The sequence below is a fragment of the Oncorhynchus kisutch genome, linkage group LG11 (assembly GCF_002021735.2).
Source record: "Oncorhynchus kisutch isolate 150728-3 linkage group LG11, Okis_V2, whole genome shotgun sequence".
Classification (NCBI taxonomy): domain Eukaryota; kingdom Metazoa; phylum Chordata; class Actinopteri; order Salmoniformes; family Salmonidae; genus Oncorhynchus; species Oncorhynchus kisutch.
This window is the reverse complement of record NC_034184.2, coordinates 71991440-72007689: the sequence shown is the minus strand read 5'-3', so window position 1 is coordinate 72007689 and position 16250 is coordinate 71991440. Positions and strand designations below refer to the sequence as shown.

The window sequence follows — 16250 nt, the reverse complement described above, 5'->3', positions numbered from 1 at the left end:
GCCGCTCAGCAAGGAAGACTTCCGTAAAAAAGCCAGACTATGGTTTTCAACTGCACATGGAGACAAAGATCGTGCTTTTTGGAGAAATATCCTCTGGTCTGATGAAACAAAAAATATAACTGTTTGGCCATAATGACCATCGTTATGTTGGGAGGAAAAAGGGGGAGGCTTGCAAGCCAAAAAAACACCATCTCAACCGTGAAACACGGGGGTGGCAGTATCATGTTGTGAGGGTGCTTTGCTGCAGGAGGGACTGGTGCACCTAACAAAATATATGCCATCATGAGGGAGGAAAATTGTGGATATATTGAAGTAACATCTCAAGACATCAGTCAGGAAGTTGAAGCTTGGTCACAAATGGGTCTTCCAAATGGACAATGACCCCAAGCATACTTCCAAAGTTGTGGCAAAATAGCTTGAGGACAACAAAGTCAAGGTATTGGAATGGCCATCACAAAGATCAAGGAGGCCTACAAACCTGACTCCGTTACACCAGCTCGGTCGGGAGGAAATGGGCCAAAATTCACCCAACTTTTTGTGGGAAGCTTCTAGAAGGCTAACCAAAACATTTGACCCAAGTTAAACACTTTAAAGGCAATACTACCAAATACTAATTGAGTGTGTCAACTTCTGACCTTCTGGGAATGTGAAATAGACATTTTACATTCTTCAAATAAAGTGTTGATCCTAACTGACCTAAAACGGGGAATTTTTACTCAGATTAAATGTCAGGAATTGTGAAGAACTGAGTGTAAATGTATTTGACTAAGGTGTATGTAAACTTCTGACTTCAACTTTGTGTGTGTGTATATACAGTCAAAGTCGGAAGTTTGTGCACATTCCAAAGTCTTTTTACCAATCAAATCAGATCTCCTCACAGCAGTCAAAAGACCAATTAGTGGGAACAAATATCAGAATTGGGCTGTCTGTTAAAATGCAGCGTGTGTGTAAGCATGCATGAATGTGTGTACAGTATGCGAATGTCTATGCCAGAGAGAGCCACAAGCTCTCGCCCATGTCAAGTAGCTGGGTTTGACGGGGCGGGAGTGAAGGAGAACTGGTGGGGAGAGATGGAGAAGGGGTGTGTCTCTCCTGTTTGCCAGGTCACTTGTTATGAACTGTCACAGTGGAGACATTTTATTTCCACCCTGCTCTAGTGAACAGAGGCAAGTGGCTACAGACATTCTCACAAATAACATACCAGTATCACACAAATAATGTATGTTTACTGCGTCATTTAAGGTGGATTACAAAGCTATTATTATGGGGTATACTGTGGCGCTATTACTTGATTGTGAACCTCTTTCATATGATAATTGTCTTAAATAATGTTTAATGAAGTTGTTCATTGCAAGATTAAAGTAGTTTTTCAATGTTGTTCAAATGTAAGTTTTAGTCATTTAGCAGATACTCTTATCCAGAGCGACTTACAGGAGCAATTAGGGTTTATGTGCCTTGCTCAAGAGCACATCGACAGATTTTTCATCTAGTAATCTCGGGAGTTTGAACCAGCAACCTTTTGGTTACTGGCCCATCAATCTTAACCGCTAGGCTACATGATGTTGTATGTTTTGTAATTTTGCTATTTTAAGTCTAGTGTATGGTAATAGCATCTCATATCTTGGTGTTTTTATTTAGCACAGATGACGAGAGTTGGTTATCCATTGAATGCTCTGAGTTGGACTTCTCATAAGGGGGTGGTATCCTGGCAACTCTGAATTCAAACGGCTATTTCCTCTCTTTTCCCTGCACATAAATCATCAAGTCTCCCCTCTCTTGCACTGAGGCAGCTTAAGGAAGGCTGGAAGGCTCTGTTTGTCTGCTTCCAGACCATAGGGGCTTCTCTCTCAGTACCAAAGCTATCCAGAAATAGGCTCACCCAAAATGCTCCCTTCTTTCTCTCTCACAGTCTCTCAGGTCTAGTGGCTAGGAGATAAGTTCCCCAAACACTCTTACACACTCACTCTCTTACGTTTGCTCTCTCACACATTTTAATATATAATATAATAATATGCCATTTAGCAGACACTTTTATCCCAAGCGACTTGGTCTCTCACTCATGCACTCTGTCATTGTGTATTGACCAGAGTGAAAGTCTCTCGCTCACTCACATCTCCCCTCAGGCTCTGTGCTCATAGGTCACTGAGTAATTAAGATTAATGCCAGAGATTGGACTGAAAGACCCTCATCTGTCTGACATAATTAGGGCCCCGGTGACATAAATTGCTGTCATATATCTCCTCCCTCCCACTTGTCTCCCGGCAAGGTATTGGAGGGTTTATGGTCCGCCAGAGAAGCAGGACGGGACAAGGGAAAGCCAAGCGATCCCTATCCAGGAAATACTCAACAGGATCGTTACCTGAGAATTCAATGTGCAAAGAGGAAGGTAAGCAAATGGAATAGTCCCTAAAGTGCAAGTCCCACCCATCTGACACTCCAGGCGGACTATCAAATCCAACACTTAACCCAGTAATAAGGCGTTTCCCTGACTGTTCCTTTGAGGTTGTGACCTCCTGTCTGTGTGTTGCAGGGTGGAACAAGACGGAGAGTACTCAAGCGGAGGAGACCCCACCGGTGTCTGAATGTCTGGAGAAGGTCAAGAAAAGATACCGCAAAAAGAGAACCAAACTGGAAGAGGAGTTCCCTTCGTACCTGCAGGTGACTTTCAGTCACATATACACTAATGATATCAGTATTGGTCTAAAATTTTCATTTTGATTCTGTTATCATATTGATTCTGTCTTATTGATCGATTTATAGGAAAAGGTCACGGTACAATATGCATAAAATCACCCAATCATACTGAGGTGCTTGATTGTCTTTACAGATGTAGGATCTTAATTTGATCACACTTCTGTTGCTGAGAATTTCCTGCAATGCAGATGAGCTTCATGATTTACATAAATTAACTGAAAACTTGCACTAACACACAGTTAGTTATATTAACAGTATTGCCAGTTTCATGTAGCCTAACTACCAATCAAGCAACATTATGGACTAAACTTTAAAATTGTTGCGGCATGATTCTGTTGCTGCAATAATACTGATCAAATTTAAAATCCCACATCTGTATGAACCATTTTAGCAAATACGTCATTGTCCCAAATCATGTTCTTGTACCACATTAGAATAGTGCATATTCTAAAAGACATCTACCAATCATTTTACCAGTAGCAACTTTCTTTCACCACCCATTTCAACCAGCACTTCATAAGTTGCATGTTGCCCCCTTCTCAGATGTATTACCGTCATGATATTTAAAAAAATCCCTGAAGCGAAAGTCCTCTCGGAGAGACGTTGCCCCCTCTGTGCCACGCCACACCTTTAAAAGACCCGGCATGTTCAGGGTTCGGGGGAGCAGTCATGCGTTAAGCGCACCAGCTGTCACTTCTGGCTTTCTTGTACGCTGCGCTTAAAATTTTTATTTAAAGTTCCTCACCAGAGGAACGACTTTAATCAATTATTTAAATACCCGGCACATTAGCCTTTTTAATGTTTTACCACAGCAGGGAGCAGTCACATTGATAGTTTTGGAGCCGTTAGACATGTTGGAAGCACTAGTGACTTAAACACGTAGTGGCCCAGCCAGCGGTACAACGTGTCGCCACTGACTTCAGGCTTTCTGTGAGGTTGTGTCTACCAATGTCTGTTTATTTGTATGGCTTTGTACAGGTTTAGGGCAATTCTCACATCGGAATCACATTCTATCCAAGACATTGATTTGTACAGCCACTAGTTTTTTACAAAAAGAGTTGCTATATCAGTGATTCTAGTTGCTATATCAGTGATTCGAGTCAACTTTCTATTTTTGTGGAACTATGAGTTGACTTCATATGGTTGCATCTTTATATGGTGTTGTGTGTTTCTCTGCTTCTATGTAACCAGGCCTCTCTCTAGAGAATGCATGCATGTAGCTCTTGCCATGTCACATTAGATTCCAGTTGGTCACTGTACAGTAGGAATCTAGATACAGTTGAGGTCGGAAGTTTACATACACTTAGGTTGGAGTCATTAACTCGTTTTTCAACCACTCCACAAATGTATTGTTAATTAACAAACTATAGTTTTGACAAGTCGGTTAGGACACCTACTTTGTGCATGACACGACGCTGTCTGTGTGGGTGGAACAATTCAGTTTGTGTACGCTGAGGAACTTAAAACTTACTACCCTCTCCACCCTCTCCACTACTGTCCCATCGATGTGGATAGGGGGGTGCTCCCTCTGCTGTTTCTTGAAGTCCACAATCATCTCCTTTGTTTTGTTGACGTTGAGTGTGAGGTAATTGTCCTGAAACCACACTCCGAGAGCCCTCACCTCCTCCCATCTCGTCGTTGTTGATAATCAAGCCTACCACTGTAGTGTCGTCCACAAACTTGATGATTGAGTTGGAGGCGTGCATGGCCACGCAGTCGTGGGTGAACAGGGAGTACAGGAGAGGGCTCAGAACGCACCCTTTTGGGGCCCCAGTGTTGAGGATCAGCGGGGTGGAGATGTTGTTACCTACCCTCACCACCTGGGGGCGGCCCGTCAGGAAGTCCAGTACCCAGTTGCACAGGGCGGGGTCGAGACCCAGGGTCTGGAGCTTGATGACGAGTTTGGAGGGTACTATGGTGTTAAATGCTGAGCTGTCGTCGATTAACAGCATTCTCACATAGGTATTCCTCTTGTCCAGATGGGTTAGGGCAGTGTGGTTGAGATTGCATCGTCTGTGGACCTATTTGGGCGTTAAGCAAATTGGAGTGGCTCTAGGGTGTCAGGTAGGGTAGAGGTGATATGGTCCTTGACTAGTCTCTCAAAGCACTTCATGATGACGGAAGTGAGTACTACGGGGCGGTAGTCGTTTAGCTCAGTTACCTTAGCTTTCTTGGGAACAGGGACAATGGTGGCCCTCTTGAAGCATGTGGGAACAGCAGACTGGGATAAGGATTGATTGAATATGTCCGTAAACACACCAGCCAGCTGGTCTGCGCATGCTCTGAGGACGCGGCTGGGGATGCCGTCTGGGCCTGCAGCCTTGCGAGGGTTAACACGTTTAAATGTTTTAGGAGAGTCCGCAGGTTTTGTTTGCGGGCCGTGTCAGTGGCACTATATTGTCCTCAAAACGGGCAAAAAAGTTATTTAGTCTGCCTGGGAGCAAGACATCCTGGTCCGTGACAGGGCTGGTTTTCTTTTTGTAATCCGTGATTGACTGTAGACCCTGCCACATACCTCGTCTGAGCCGTTGAATTGTGACTCTACGTTGTCTCTCTACTGTTTGTATTCAGTCATGTTTCCGGTCACCTTGCCCTGGTTAAACTTCTGACTTCAACTGTATACACACCTCACTATTTCTGTGTGTGTCTGGATAACACTAGGGCCTATAGAGTGCTGCAACACTGAGAAGAAAAAAAATACAAACACAAAACACACTGGAATCTGGGCCTGGAGACCCATTCAATTAATTATTGGGTTAGCAGCAGCGTAGCCTGATAAGCCTTTGGTTTATTAGTAGCTTTACTTAATTAATGTTCAGTATGCATTGTATTTTCAAATACTGTATTTGAGTTGAATTACTATGAACTGAACCCTTATTTATTTCCATTCAAATCCAGAATTCATAACTGGATTCCACCTTCTGTCTCCAGGGCTGCGTTTTATACTGGCATCCCAATTCTCGGCAGAAGATTTGATCTGATTTGTCCAAAGACCAATTAATTGCAAAAGAGAAGAATTAGGCTGCCTTTGCTGCCATAGCCAAAGAGACAAACTTTGCTTCATGTCATGTATTTTGGGCGTGAAAGATGTGTGTTGTGTTACTGAATGTGTTCTCTGTATCTCATGGACACTTTCTCATTGACTGTGTGGTATGTTACCAGGAGGCTTTCTTTGGAAAGGAGCTGCTGGACAAGAGCAAGCAGAGCAGGCAGGCGGGCCTGGTGACCACAGGGCTCTGTGAGATCTCAGGGGCCCATGCAGAGACCAAACCCCGCAGCGTCAACGCCAGCTTTCTGGACCCCTCCTCAGACCCGCTGCTCAGCGCTTCCTCGACCACCATACCCATCTCCACCAAAGGAGGAGGACTGCGTATGTTCACATCTCTCTTGCACACTTTCTCGAGCTGTCACTTTCCCTGTCTTACACACACACACCGACGCATTCTCACACACACACATACAGAGGTTCTTCCTAAGAGGTGAGCTGTCATGTTGACTCTCCTCTCCTAAATGTTCATTTTATTCTACATGCAGAGAAAATGTGTTTCTCCAATATGTTTTTTTGCTTTTTCTTTTATACACAATGGACTCTCAATCAACCCAGTCCCAATGCCATCTTTCTAACAAACCCAGAATGTAAAAAAAAGTGGCCTTGTATTAGTTTGGGTCCCTCTCCTCCTCTAGTTGAACCGTACTATTTCCCTTAAGTTTTTCCCCGTTTTTTTGTTGTGAAAAGTTGTAAATTCACATGGTTTCATCCACCATCCCCCATCAAGTTTATTCCAACATCCCCCATCAAGTTTATTCCACCATCCCCCATCAACCTTCAATCCTGTCTGCTCATCTTAAGTAATCTTTTCCACATATACAGTCATTTACACTCTACTCCAACACGCTATGAAAAGTGCTGCAAGTTGCCTACTGGGAACACGCTTAGGACATTAGCATGAGAAGAACTTACCAGTCCAAAACGATGTCCTCTCCGTTCAAAAAATATTCCTCCACTTGGGAATCGCTAAATGAATCGTCCTACAACAATCTCTGTCTCACTTTCCCGATCAATTTATTCTAAAATTGTGTGTACATCTGTATATCTAGACTTAGATTTAGCTTTCCCTGACTTAGTCGCCATACTGATTGATATATAAACAGCTGAATCTGTGCGTTTACCAAAATAATGCTGTGCGTAATATGCGTTGCTCCTTCCGGTATAAAACTTAAATAGCGAATGGCTCTCTTTACACCGGATTGGTTGGTCTTCCAACAAATAACCATTACATATTGCCGTTTACCTCAGCTCATTGGCTATCTACCCAGCTAGATTTCAAGACGATCAGTGGTCATTGGGTTGCTGTTTGTGCTTCTACACCTGCATTGCTTGCTGTTTGGAGTTTTAGGCTGGGTTTCTGTACAGCACTTTGAGATATCAGCTGATGTACGAAGGGCTATATAAATAAATTTGATTTGATTTTCAAATTCAGTCAATCAACGAAACAGTGGTCATGTCATTGGTGCACAGTGATGTCATTACCTTCTTGTCTTCAAATCGGTTTCTTTGTCAATACAGAATTTGGGAAAATACAAAATAAAATGTTATGGGCCCTGTCATGCCAAATACTGTTTATTAACCATTATATTGACACCAAGGACCCGGGGAAGAGTTGCAGGGTAGAAGTAGAATGTGCCTATTTGAAAGCTATCCAAAGATGAGGAGCTTGCGACATGTTTTAAAAGTAGATCTCATGCCTGAAAACGTTGAAGACCCCTGCTCTAGTATCCTTCAGAACGCAATTTGCCCTCCCACTCGTCCACTCGTGCTAAATTCCCTCTGGTCATTTTTATTTCACTTTTATTTAACTAGGCAAGTCAGTTAAGAAGTTGTTCTTATTTTCAATGACGGCCTAGGAACTGTGGGTTAACTGCCTTGTTCAGGGGCAGAACGACAGATTTTTACCTTGTCAGGTCGGGGATTCTAACCACGAGGCTACCTGCCGTCATTTGTTGCAGAGGGAAGCACACTAATCACTCGGAGGATTTGCTTGTTTTGAAGACATTCACCAGCTTTTAGTTTGAATATGGTCCTTGGACAGTGTTAGTTCTCTTAGATATTTAGGAAACCATATACTGTATGCCTATATACAGCACTGTATGGAAAGTATTCAGACCCCTTGACTTTTTCCAAATGTTACGTTACAGCCTTATTCCAAAATTGATTAAATTGTTTTTTTTTCTCATCAATTTATACCCCATAATGACAAAGAAACTGTTTTAATTTGTACAAATGTATAACAAATCACATTTACAGAAGTATTCAGATCCTTTACTCTGTACTTTGTTGAAGCACCTTTGGCAGCGATTACAACCACCTTTGCACACATGTAATTTCTCCCATTCTTCTCTGTAGAGCCTCTCAAACTCTGTCAGATTGGATGGGGAGCATTGCTGCACAGCTATTTTCAAGTCTCTCCAGAGATGTTCTATTGTGTTCAAGTCCTGACTCTGGCTGGACCACTCAAGGACATTCAGAGACTTGTCCCGAAGCCACTCCTGCGTTGTCTTGGCTCTATGCTTAGGGTCGTTGTCCTGTTGGAAGGTGAACCCTGTTGGAAGGTGAACCTTCACCCCAGACTGAAGTCCTGAGCACTCTGGAGCAGGTTTTCATCAAGGATCTCTCTGTACTTGGCTCCATTCATCTTTCCCTCTCCTGACTAGTCTCCCAGTACCTGCTGCTGAAAACATCCCCACAGCATGATGTTCCCACCACCATGCTTCACAATAGGGATGGCGCCAGGTTTACTCCAAACGTGACACTTGGCATTCAAACCAAATAGTTCAATCTTGGTTTCATCAGACCAGAGAATCCTGTTTCTCATGGTTTGAGAGTCCTTTAGGTGCCTGTCTTGTGCCTTTTACTGAGGGACATCCGTCTGGCCACTCTACCATAAAGGCCTGATTGGTGGAGTGCTGCAGAGATGGTTGTCCTTCTAGAAGGTTCTCCCATCTCCACAGAGGAACTCTGGAGCTCTGTCAGAGTGACCATCGTGTTCTTGGTAGCCTCCCTGACCAAGGCCCTCCTCCTCCGATTGCTCAGTTTGGCTGGGCGCCAAGCTCTAGGAAGAGCTTGGAGACCACAGTGTTCTTGGAGACTTTCAATGCTACAGAAATGTTTTGGTACCCTTCCCCAGATCTGTGCCTCGACACAATCCTATCTCAGAGCTCGACAGACAATTCTTTTGACCTCATGGCTTGATTTTTGCTCTGATATGCACTGCCTTTCCAAATCATGTCCAATCAATTGAATTTACCACAGGTGGACTTCAATCAAGTTGTAGAAACATCTCAAGGATAATCAATGGAAACAGGATGCACCTTAGCTCATTTTCGAGTCTTATAGCAAAGGGTCTGAATACTTATGTTAATAAGGTATTGATGTTTTTATTTTTAATACGAATGCAAAAAATTCTAAAACCCAGTTTTCGCTTTGTCATTATGGGGTATGTATATCAACTCCTTCTCCAGCCAATTCCGAGGATCCCTTAGTGGACCTTCCGGAAGTCCTGAGCACGGATGCAGATCTCCTGGGAATGCTGTCGGATGATCTGGTGAAGCAGGGGAATGACTCAGGTAGACCCCTCCCCTCCTCCAAAATGGCAGCCTCCACTTCCTGTCTCCTCTGCCCACTCAAATACGCACTCTTCCTGTCACTAACAAGGTCAACGCCATACACAATTACCTATGGAATTTCTCTGTTGCATCTTTACTTATGATTTGGCATTTTCCTTCACTTGTATTGTATTGCACATTGAATAATACTCTTGGTTTGCAGTGCCTACTCTGGCCAACCCTTCTGTCTGTGTGCATTATTTTTGCTTTCGAACAGTTTACTTGAAAGGCCTGTCTTGATGCCTGCATATTTGAAAGAGAACCAATACTATTCAAACCCAGGTCTGTGCTAGGACGTGTTATGGTTGTTGATATTATGTCACAACTATGACGAGATGGTGTGGCATCACATTGAGCTGCTTCAAGTAGTATCAATAGCATTAGCATTTTATTACACCTGCTTTTCTCCCCCTCAGTTTATAATAATCTGGTTTTGGGTTCCTGTAGGTCTTGATTTATGCCCTTTCCAGGTCGACAGCCCTCCTTCTCCTTTTGGTAAGAGAAGTCCTCGGGCCCATCTGGCCTCTTAGGAGTAGAGCTGCCCCCTCCCTCCACTTCTCCCACTCTGGGCCTGCTCACTGCATTTGCATATCCTTCCTTCTCTCTTGATCTGTGGTCTGTGCACCCCACTCCTTTCTCACGCTGTAGCACTGTCCAGTCTCTTTGACTAACTACTGCGGTGTTACTAACCACGCACCAATCTGCAAGGTTTCCTTTTTTCTCTGTCGCCTTGAGTCTGTGAAACATATTTTATCTATCCAGTTTTGCAGTGTTGTATAGTGATTTTCATTTTCCACCCTTCTATTTGTCTGAGAGATTATTTAAGAACAAACTGTGTCTTATGAGAATGCCTGAATGCCCTGAAGCAGATGACTAGTTTTATAAAAACAATAAGTTACTTTAGCCTTTATTCTTTCCTTTCAGGCCATATGCAGTATATGTGGTCTCAATGCATCTCTTCCTTTATATCCAGTTCATTTAAGGTCACACGCAAAGTAGCTTCTTCCGAAAAACCCATTGCAAACTAGTCGAGTGTGCGCCACAGTAAAATCTGCATGAACCTCCGACCCCCTCTGATGTTAGACAGCGGTTATGATGATTAATCATTGCAATCTTCCATAACTTTTTTCATTGATTAAGCCCTCGTTTATTCGAATGTGGGCAGGATCGTAACGATGATGAAAGTAGTGTGACTATTTTTTAAGAACCCCCCCAACCTCTTTCCACTCTGTCGAGCAGGCAACACAAATTAGTTTATTGCTATTCTTGGAAAATTTTGTGAGGGGAAGAAAATGCATGGAGAGCTTATTTTACAACCATGACATGAATGATCAGCTCTCTCTCCTTCTCCTCTCTTCCTCTTTCTCCTCGCTTTCTCTCTCTCCTCGTTCTCTTTTTATTTCTTCCTCCAACACCCAGCACTCAGACACAATAAATTGCCATTCAACTCTGATTTACTCTTTGGTGTGACAGCTTCCAGTTTTTAGGGGGGTTAGTTGGCGGGGGAGGGGGCTAGTGTGTTGATTTTTAACATAAAAGTGGACTGTGTGGATGTGTGCGCCTGTGTGACCACCCTCCCCTCACCATCCTTTTGACCTTTTCTGCCATCCCCTAGCTGGTCTGGCTGGTCTGGCCCCCATCTCTGATGATCCCATTGGGTCCTGTCAGGGCTCTGCAGGCCGGGGGCCCAGGGCTCTACAGGAGGAGCCTCTGGATGTCATCCTGAGCCCAGAACTGGACAAGATGGTCGCAGATGGTAAGACGGCCATGTTGAATTTTGACTGTCTACTGGATGTGCTGCTTAATCGGTGTCATTGGTGAAGAGCAGAGGTGTAAATCTCCAGGGCTTCAGTGTCTGTTTTCTCCTCCCACTCACTGATGTATAATTGGCCAGAGAGTTGCACACCACTTGGTTTCCCTGGTCAACATCAGTACATGGATTTAGGGTTGGTTTCCTAGATGCAGATTAAGCCTAGTCCTGGACTAAAGCATTAGCAAAGAACAATCTCCATTGAAAGCACTTTTAGGCAGAACTACGCTTAATCTGTGTCGGCGAAACTGCCCCTAAAAGTCAAGAATGGAAAAATAAGTATGTCTTCCTAGAGTTGCGTATGCGCTGTACAGTATCCATCACATGGAGCAACTGCAGTGTATATAGAAGCCATGGTGGTCGAATCAAATGCCAGATTACAAAATCATGGAACGCTAAGTAAATAATGTTTGCTCAGTTTAGCCGATGTTCCCGCAAAGTTAAATGTTGACAAATAGGGAGGTCTACCCTGTTTTCTTGGCAGAGATTTATCCCTTGTCCCTTTTTCAGGAACCTGTCTTTCAAAGTTACTTTGTAAAAATCCAAATAACTTCACAGATCTTAATTGTAAAGGGTTTAAACACTGTTTCCCATGCTTGTTCAATGAAACAAACAATTAAACTTTTTTAACAAATCAAAAACTGAAAAATTGGGCGTGCAAAATGATTCAGCCCCTTTACTTTCAGTGCAGCAAACTCTCTCCAGAAGTTCAGTGAGGATCTCTGAATGATCCAATGTTGACCTAAATGACTAATGATGATGATAAATACAATCCACCTGTGTGTAATCAAGTCTCCGTATAAATGCACCTGCACTGTGATAGTCTGAGGTCCGTTAAAAGCGCAGAGAGCATCATGAAGAACAGTTTAAAGCCGGATTTGGATACAAAAAGATTTCCCAAGCTTTAAACATCCCAAGGAGCACTGTGCAAGCGATAATATTGAAATGGAAGGAGTATCAGACCACTGCAAATCGACCAAGACCTGGCCGTCCCTCTAAACTTTCAGCTCATACAAGAAGAAGACTGATCAGAGATGCAGCCAAGAGGCCCATGATCACTCTGGATGAACTGCAGAGATCTACAGCTGAGGTGGGAGACTCTGTCCATAGGACAACAATCAGTCGTATATTGCACAAATCTGGCCTTTATGGAAGAGTGGCAAGAAGAAAGCCATTTCTTAAAGATATCCATAAAAAGTGTTGTTTAAAGTTTGCCACAAGCCACCTGGGAGACACACCAAACATGTGGAAGAAGGTGCTCTGGTCAGATGAAACCAAAATTGAACTTTTTGGCAACAATGCAAAACGTTATGTTTGGCGTAAAAGCAACACAGCTCATCACCCTGAACACACCATCCCCACTGTCAAACATGGTGGTGGCAGCATCATGGTTTGGGCCTGCTTTTCTTCAGCAGGGACATGGAAGATGGTTAAAATTGATGGGAAGATGGATGGAGCCAAATACAGGACCATTCTGGAAGAAAACCTGATGGAGTCTGCAAAAGACCTGAGACTGGGACGGAGATTTGTCTTCCAACAAGACAATGATCCAAAACATAAAGCAAAATCTACATATCCAGGTGTTAGAATGGCCAAGTCAAAGTCCAGACCTGAATCCAATCGAGAATCTGTGGAAAGAACTGAAAACTGCTGTTCACAAATGCTCTCCATCCAACCTCACTGAGCTCGAGCTGTTTTGCAAGGAGGAATGGGAAAAAATCTCTCGATGTGCAAAACTGATAGAGACATACCCCAAGCGACTTACAGCTGTAATCGCAGCAAAAGGTGGCGCTAGAAAGTATTAACTTAAGGGGGCTGAATAATTTTTGCACGCCCAATTTTTCAGTTTTTGATTTGTTAAAAAAGTTTGAAATATCCAATAAATGTCGTTCCACTTCATGATTGTGTCCCACTTGTTGTTGATTCTTCACAAAAAAATACAGTTTTATATCTTTGTTTGAAGCCTGAAATGTGGCAAAAGGTCGCAAAGTTCAAGGGGGCCGAATACTTTCGCAAGGCACTGTATATACAGTACCAGTCAAATATTTGGACACACCTACTCTTTCAATGGTTTTTCTTTATTTTTACTATTTTCATCATTGTAAAAAATAATGAAGACATCAAAACTATAAAATAACACATGGAATCATGTAGTTACCAAAAAAGTGTTAAATTGTCATTCTTGTCATTCTCTCAACCAGCTTCATGAGGAATGTTTTTCCAACCGTCTTGAAGGAGTTCCCACATATGCTGAGCACTTGTTGACTGACTTTCCTTCACTCTGCGGTCCAACTCATCCCAAACCATCTCAATTGGGTTGAGGTTGTGTGATTGTGGATGCCAGGTCATCTGATGCAGCACTTTATCACTCTCCTTCATGGTCAAATAGCCCTTACATAGCCTGGAGGTGTGTTGGGTTATTGTCCTGTTGAAAAACAAATGATAGGCCCACTGTGCGCAAACCAGATGGGATGCCATATCGCTGCAGAATGCTGTGATAGCCATGCTAGTTATGTGTACCTTGAATTTTTCGGACTCATCTGATCAAAGGACAGATTTCCACCAGTCTAATGTCCATTGCTTGTGTTTCTTGGCCTAAGCACGTCTCTTCTTCTTATTGGTGTCCTTTAGTAGTTGTTTCTTTGCAGCAATTCGACCATGATGGCCTGTTTCATGCAGTCTCCTCTGAACAGTTGATGTTGAGATATGTCTGTTACTTTAACTCTGAAGCATTTTTTTGGGCTGCAATTTCTGAGGCTGGTAATGCTAATGAACTTTTCCTCTGAAGCATAGGTAACTTTGGGTCTTCCTTTCCTGTGGCGGTCCTCATGAAAGACAGTCATCATAGCGCTTGATGGTTTTTGCGAATGCACTTGAAGAAACTTTAAAAGTTCTTGAAATGTTCTGCATTGACTGTCATTTATCTTTGCCTATTGTAGCTGTTCTTGCCATAGAATGGACTTAGCCCTATTTGGTAAAAGACCATCTTCTGTATTCCACCCCTACCATTTCACAACACAACTGATTGGCTCAAATTAACTTAAGAAGGGACACCTGTTTAATTTAAATTCATTCCTGGTGACTACCACATGATGTAGTAACTCGTTGAGAGAATGCCAAGATTGCAAAGCTGTCAAAGCAAAGTGTGGCTACTTTAAAAAAATATGTTTGGATTTGTTTAATACTTCTTTGGTTACTACATCATTCAATATGTGTTATTTCCTAGTATTGATGTCTTCACTATTATTCTACAATGTAGAAAATAGTAAAAAATAAACAAAACACATTGAAATGCGTAGGTGTGTCCAAACTTTTGACTGGTACTGTGTCTATATCATTGCAGTAACGTAATAAGCATTTCTTTGTCTTTTTCAGGTGCAATTCTCAGTAAACTCTACAAAATCCCAGGTTTGTGGTTTTGATATGAATCTTTTCAGGCCCATTAAGGCCCAACCTAGATAGTTCTGAGAGTTGTTCATTCAGTTGTATGTCAGAGATTATCAGTTTTATATAATTGAAAGATTTGAACGACACTTATTGATGGTGGTTTAAAGTATGTGCACAGCATCGCAGTGCTTGAGGCTTCACTACAGACCCGAGTACGATTCCAGGCTGTGTCGCAGGCGACCACAACCAGGAGACACATGAGGCGGTGCACAATTACGCCATCCCAGTTAGGGGACCGTTTGGCTGGCAGAGATGCCCTTGTCCCATCGCGCTCTAGCGACTCCTGTGGCTGGTCGGGCTTATGTGCGCTGACACGGTTGCCGGTTGTACGGTGTTTCCTCCGACACATTGGTGTGGCTGGCTTTTGGATAAAGCGAGCAGTGTGGCTTGGCAGGGTCGTTTTTCGGAGGACTCATGGCTCTCGACCTTCGCCTCTCCCGTATCCGTACAGGAGTTGCAGCAATGGCACAAGACTAACTACCAATTGGATACCACGAAATTGGGGAGAAAGAGTTGTTTTTTAAAATAAAATACGCTCATCAATGTCATTTATTTCATTGCCTAAAGAGCTGGAGGGGAAGGATGTGGAAGACCTCTTCACAGCGGTCCTTAGTCCCAGCACCAGCCAGCCTCCACAGCTGTCTCAGCCTGGGGCCAGTGGACCTGGAGCCATGGCCCTTCCAAACCCAGGTACCACCACCACCCCAAGCCTCTTGGAGAATTGTATTTGGTCACATTTTTATATAATCTACTATTGACTGTAAAATGAATGTATAACCATGGGCATTTATTGATCATTGAGGAGCACATTGATTTATATGCATGTCATGTTCACATAATCAACAGGACATGTGGATGTACATGTGAGTATACCAAACATTAGGAACACCTTAATATTGAGTTGCACCACCCCACCCATTTCGCCCTCAGAACAGCCTGAATTTGTTAGGGCATGGATTCTACAAGGTATCAAAAGTGTTCCACAGGGATGCTGACCCATGTTGAATCCAATGCTTCCCAAAGTTGTCAAGTTGGCTGGATGTGGGTGGTGGACCGTTCTTGACACACACATGAAACTGTTGAGTGTTCAAAGGCACTTAAATGTTTTGTCTTGCACATTCACCCTCTGAATGGCATACATGCACAATCCATGTCTCAATTGTTTCACGGCTTAAACATCTTTCTTTGACCTGTCTCCACCTCTTAATCTACACTGACTGAAGTGGATTTATCAAGTGACATCAATAAGAGATCATAGTTTTCACCTGGTCAGTCTGTCTTGGAAAGATTAGGTGTTCTTGATGTTTTGTATAATCAATGTATGTATGGAACTACTTATCTGACATTCTCTATGCTCTCTGTTGCAGGCGACGGTGGGATGTTCCCCCGGATGCCAATGATAAACGGCATGATGGGGCCCAACCCCCATTTTCCTCCAACTCCCATGATGCCCGGCGGCACAGGCCCCTATGGCCCCGGCAACTTCTCGCCCATCCACAGAATGCCTTTCCAAGAGAATATGAGGTAAGAGCTGGCATAGCAGGAAGCTGTTGTACCCCTCTGGCGTATTACTAGAGCATTGCTTTCACCCTTAAAGACAACTGCTGGAAGGCAATCAATTGGATGCTGTTTTATT

The 16250-nt window shown here is 43.2% G+C and overlaps 1 protein-coding gene across 10 annotated transcripts in view; it reads left to right on the top strand.

Annotated features, from left to right (window-relative positions):
- LOC109899297 (histone-lysine N-methyltransferase 2C) overlaps window positions 1-16250 on the top strand; it is a 114063-nt gene that overhangs the window by 53012 nt on the left and 44801 nt on the right. For 8 of the 10 annotated variants that reach the window (XM_031836271.1, XM_031836272.1, XM_031836268.1 and 5 more), the window contains 9 exons: window positions 2267-2386; window positions 2531-2658; window positions 5857-6064; window positions 9214-9318; window positions 9805-9852; window positions 10973-11113; window positions 14543-14575; window positions 15182-15304; window positions 15982-16138. In XM_031836271.1, coding sequence (XP_031692131.1) covers window positions 2267-2386; window positions 2531-2658; window positions 5857-6064; window positions 9214-9318; window positions 9805-9852; window positions 10973-11113; window positions 14543-14575; window positions 15182-15304; window positions 15982-16138 — 1063 coding nt within the window. The remainder of the gene's footprint in view (window positions 1-2266; window positions 2387-2530; window positions 2659-5856; window positions 6065-9213; window positions 9319-9804; window positions 9853-10972; window positions 11114-14542; window positions 14576-15181; window positions 15305-15981; window positions 16139-16250) is intronic. The other 2 variants (XM_031836273.1, XM_031836269.1) reach the window with 1 other exon arrangement.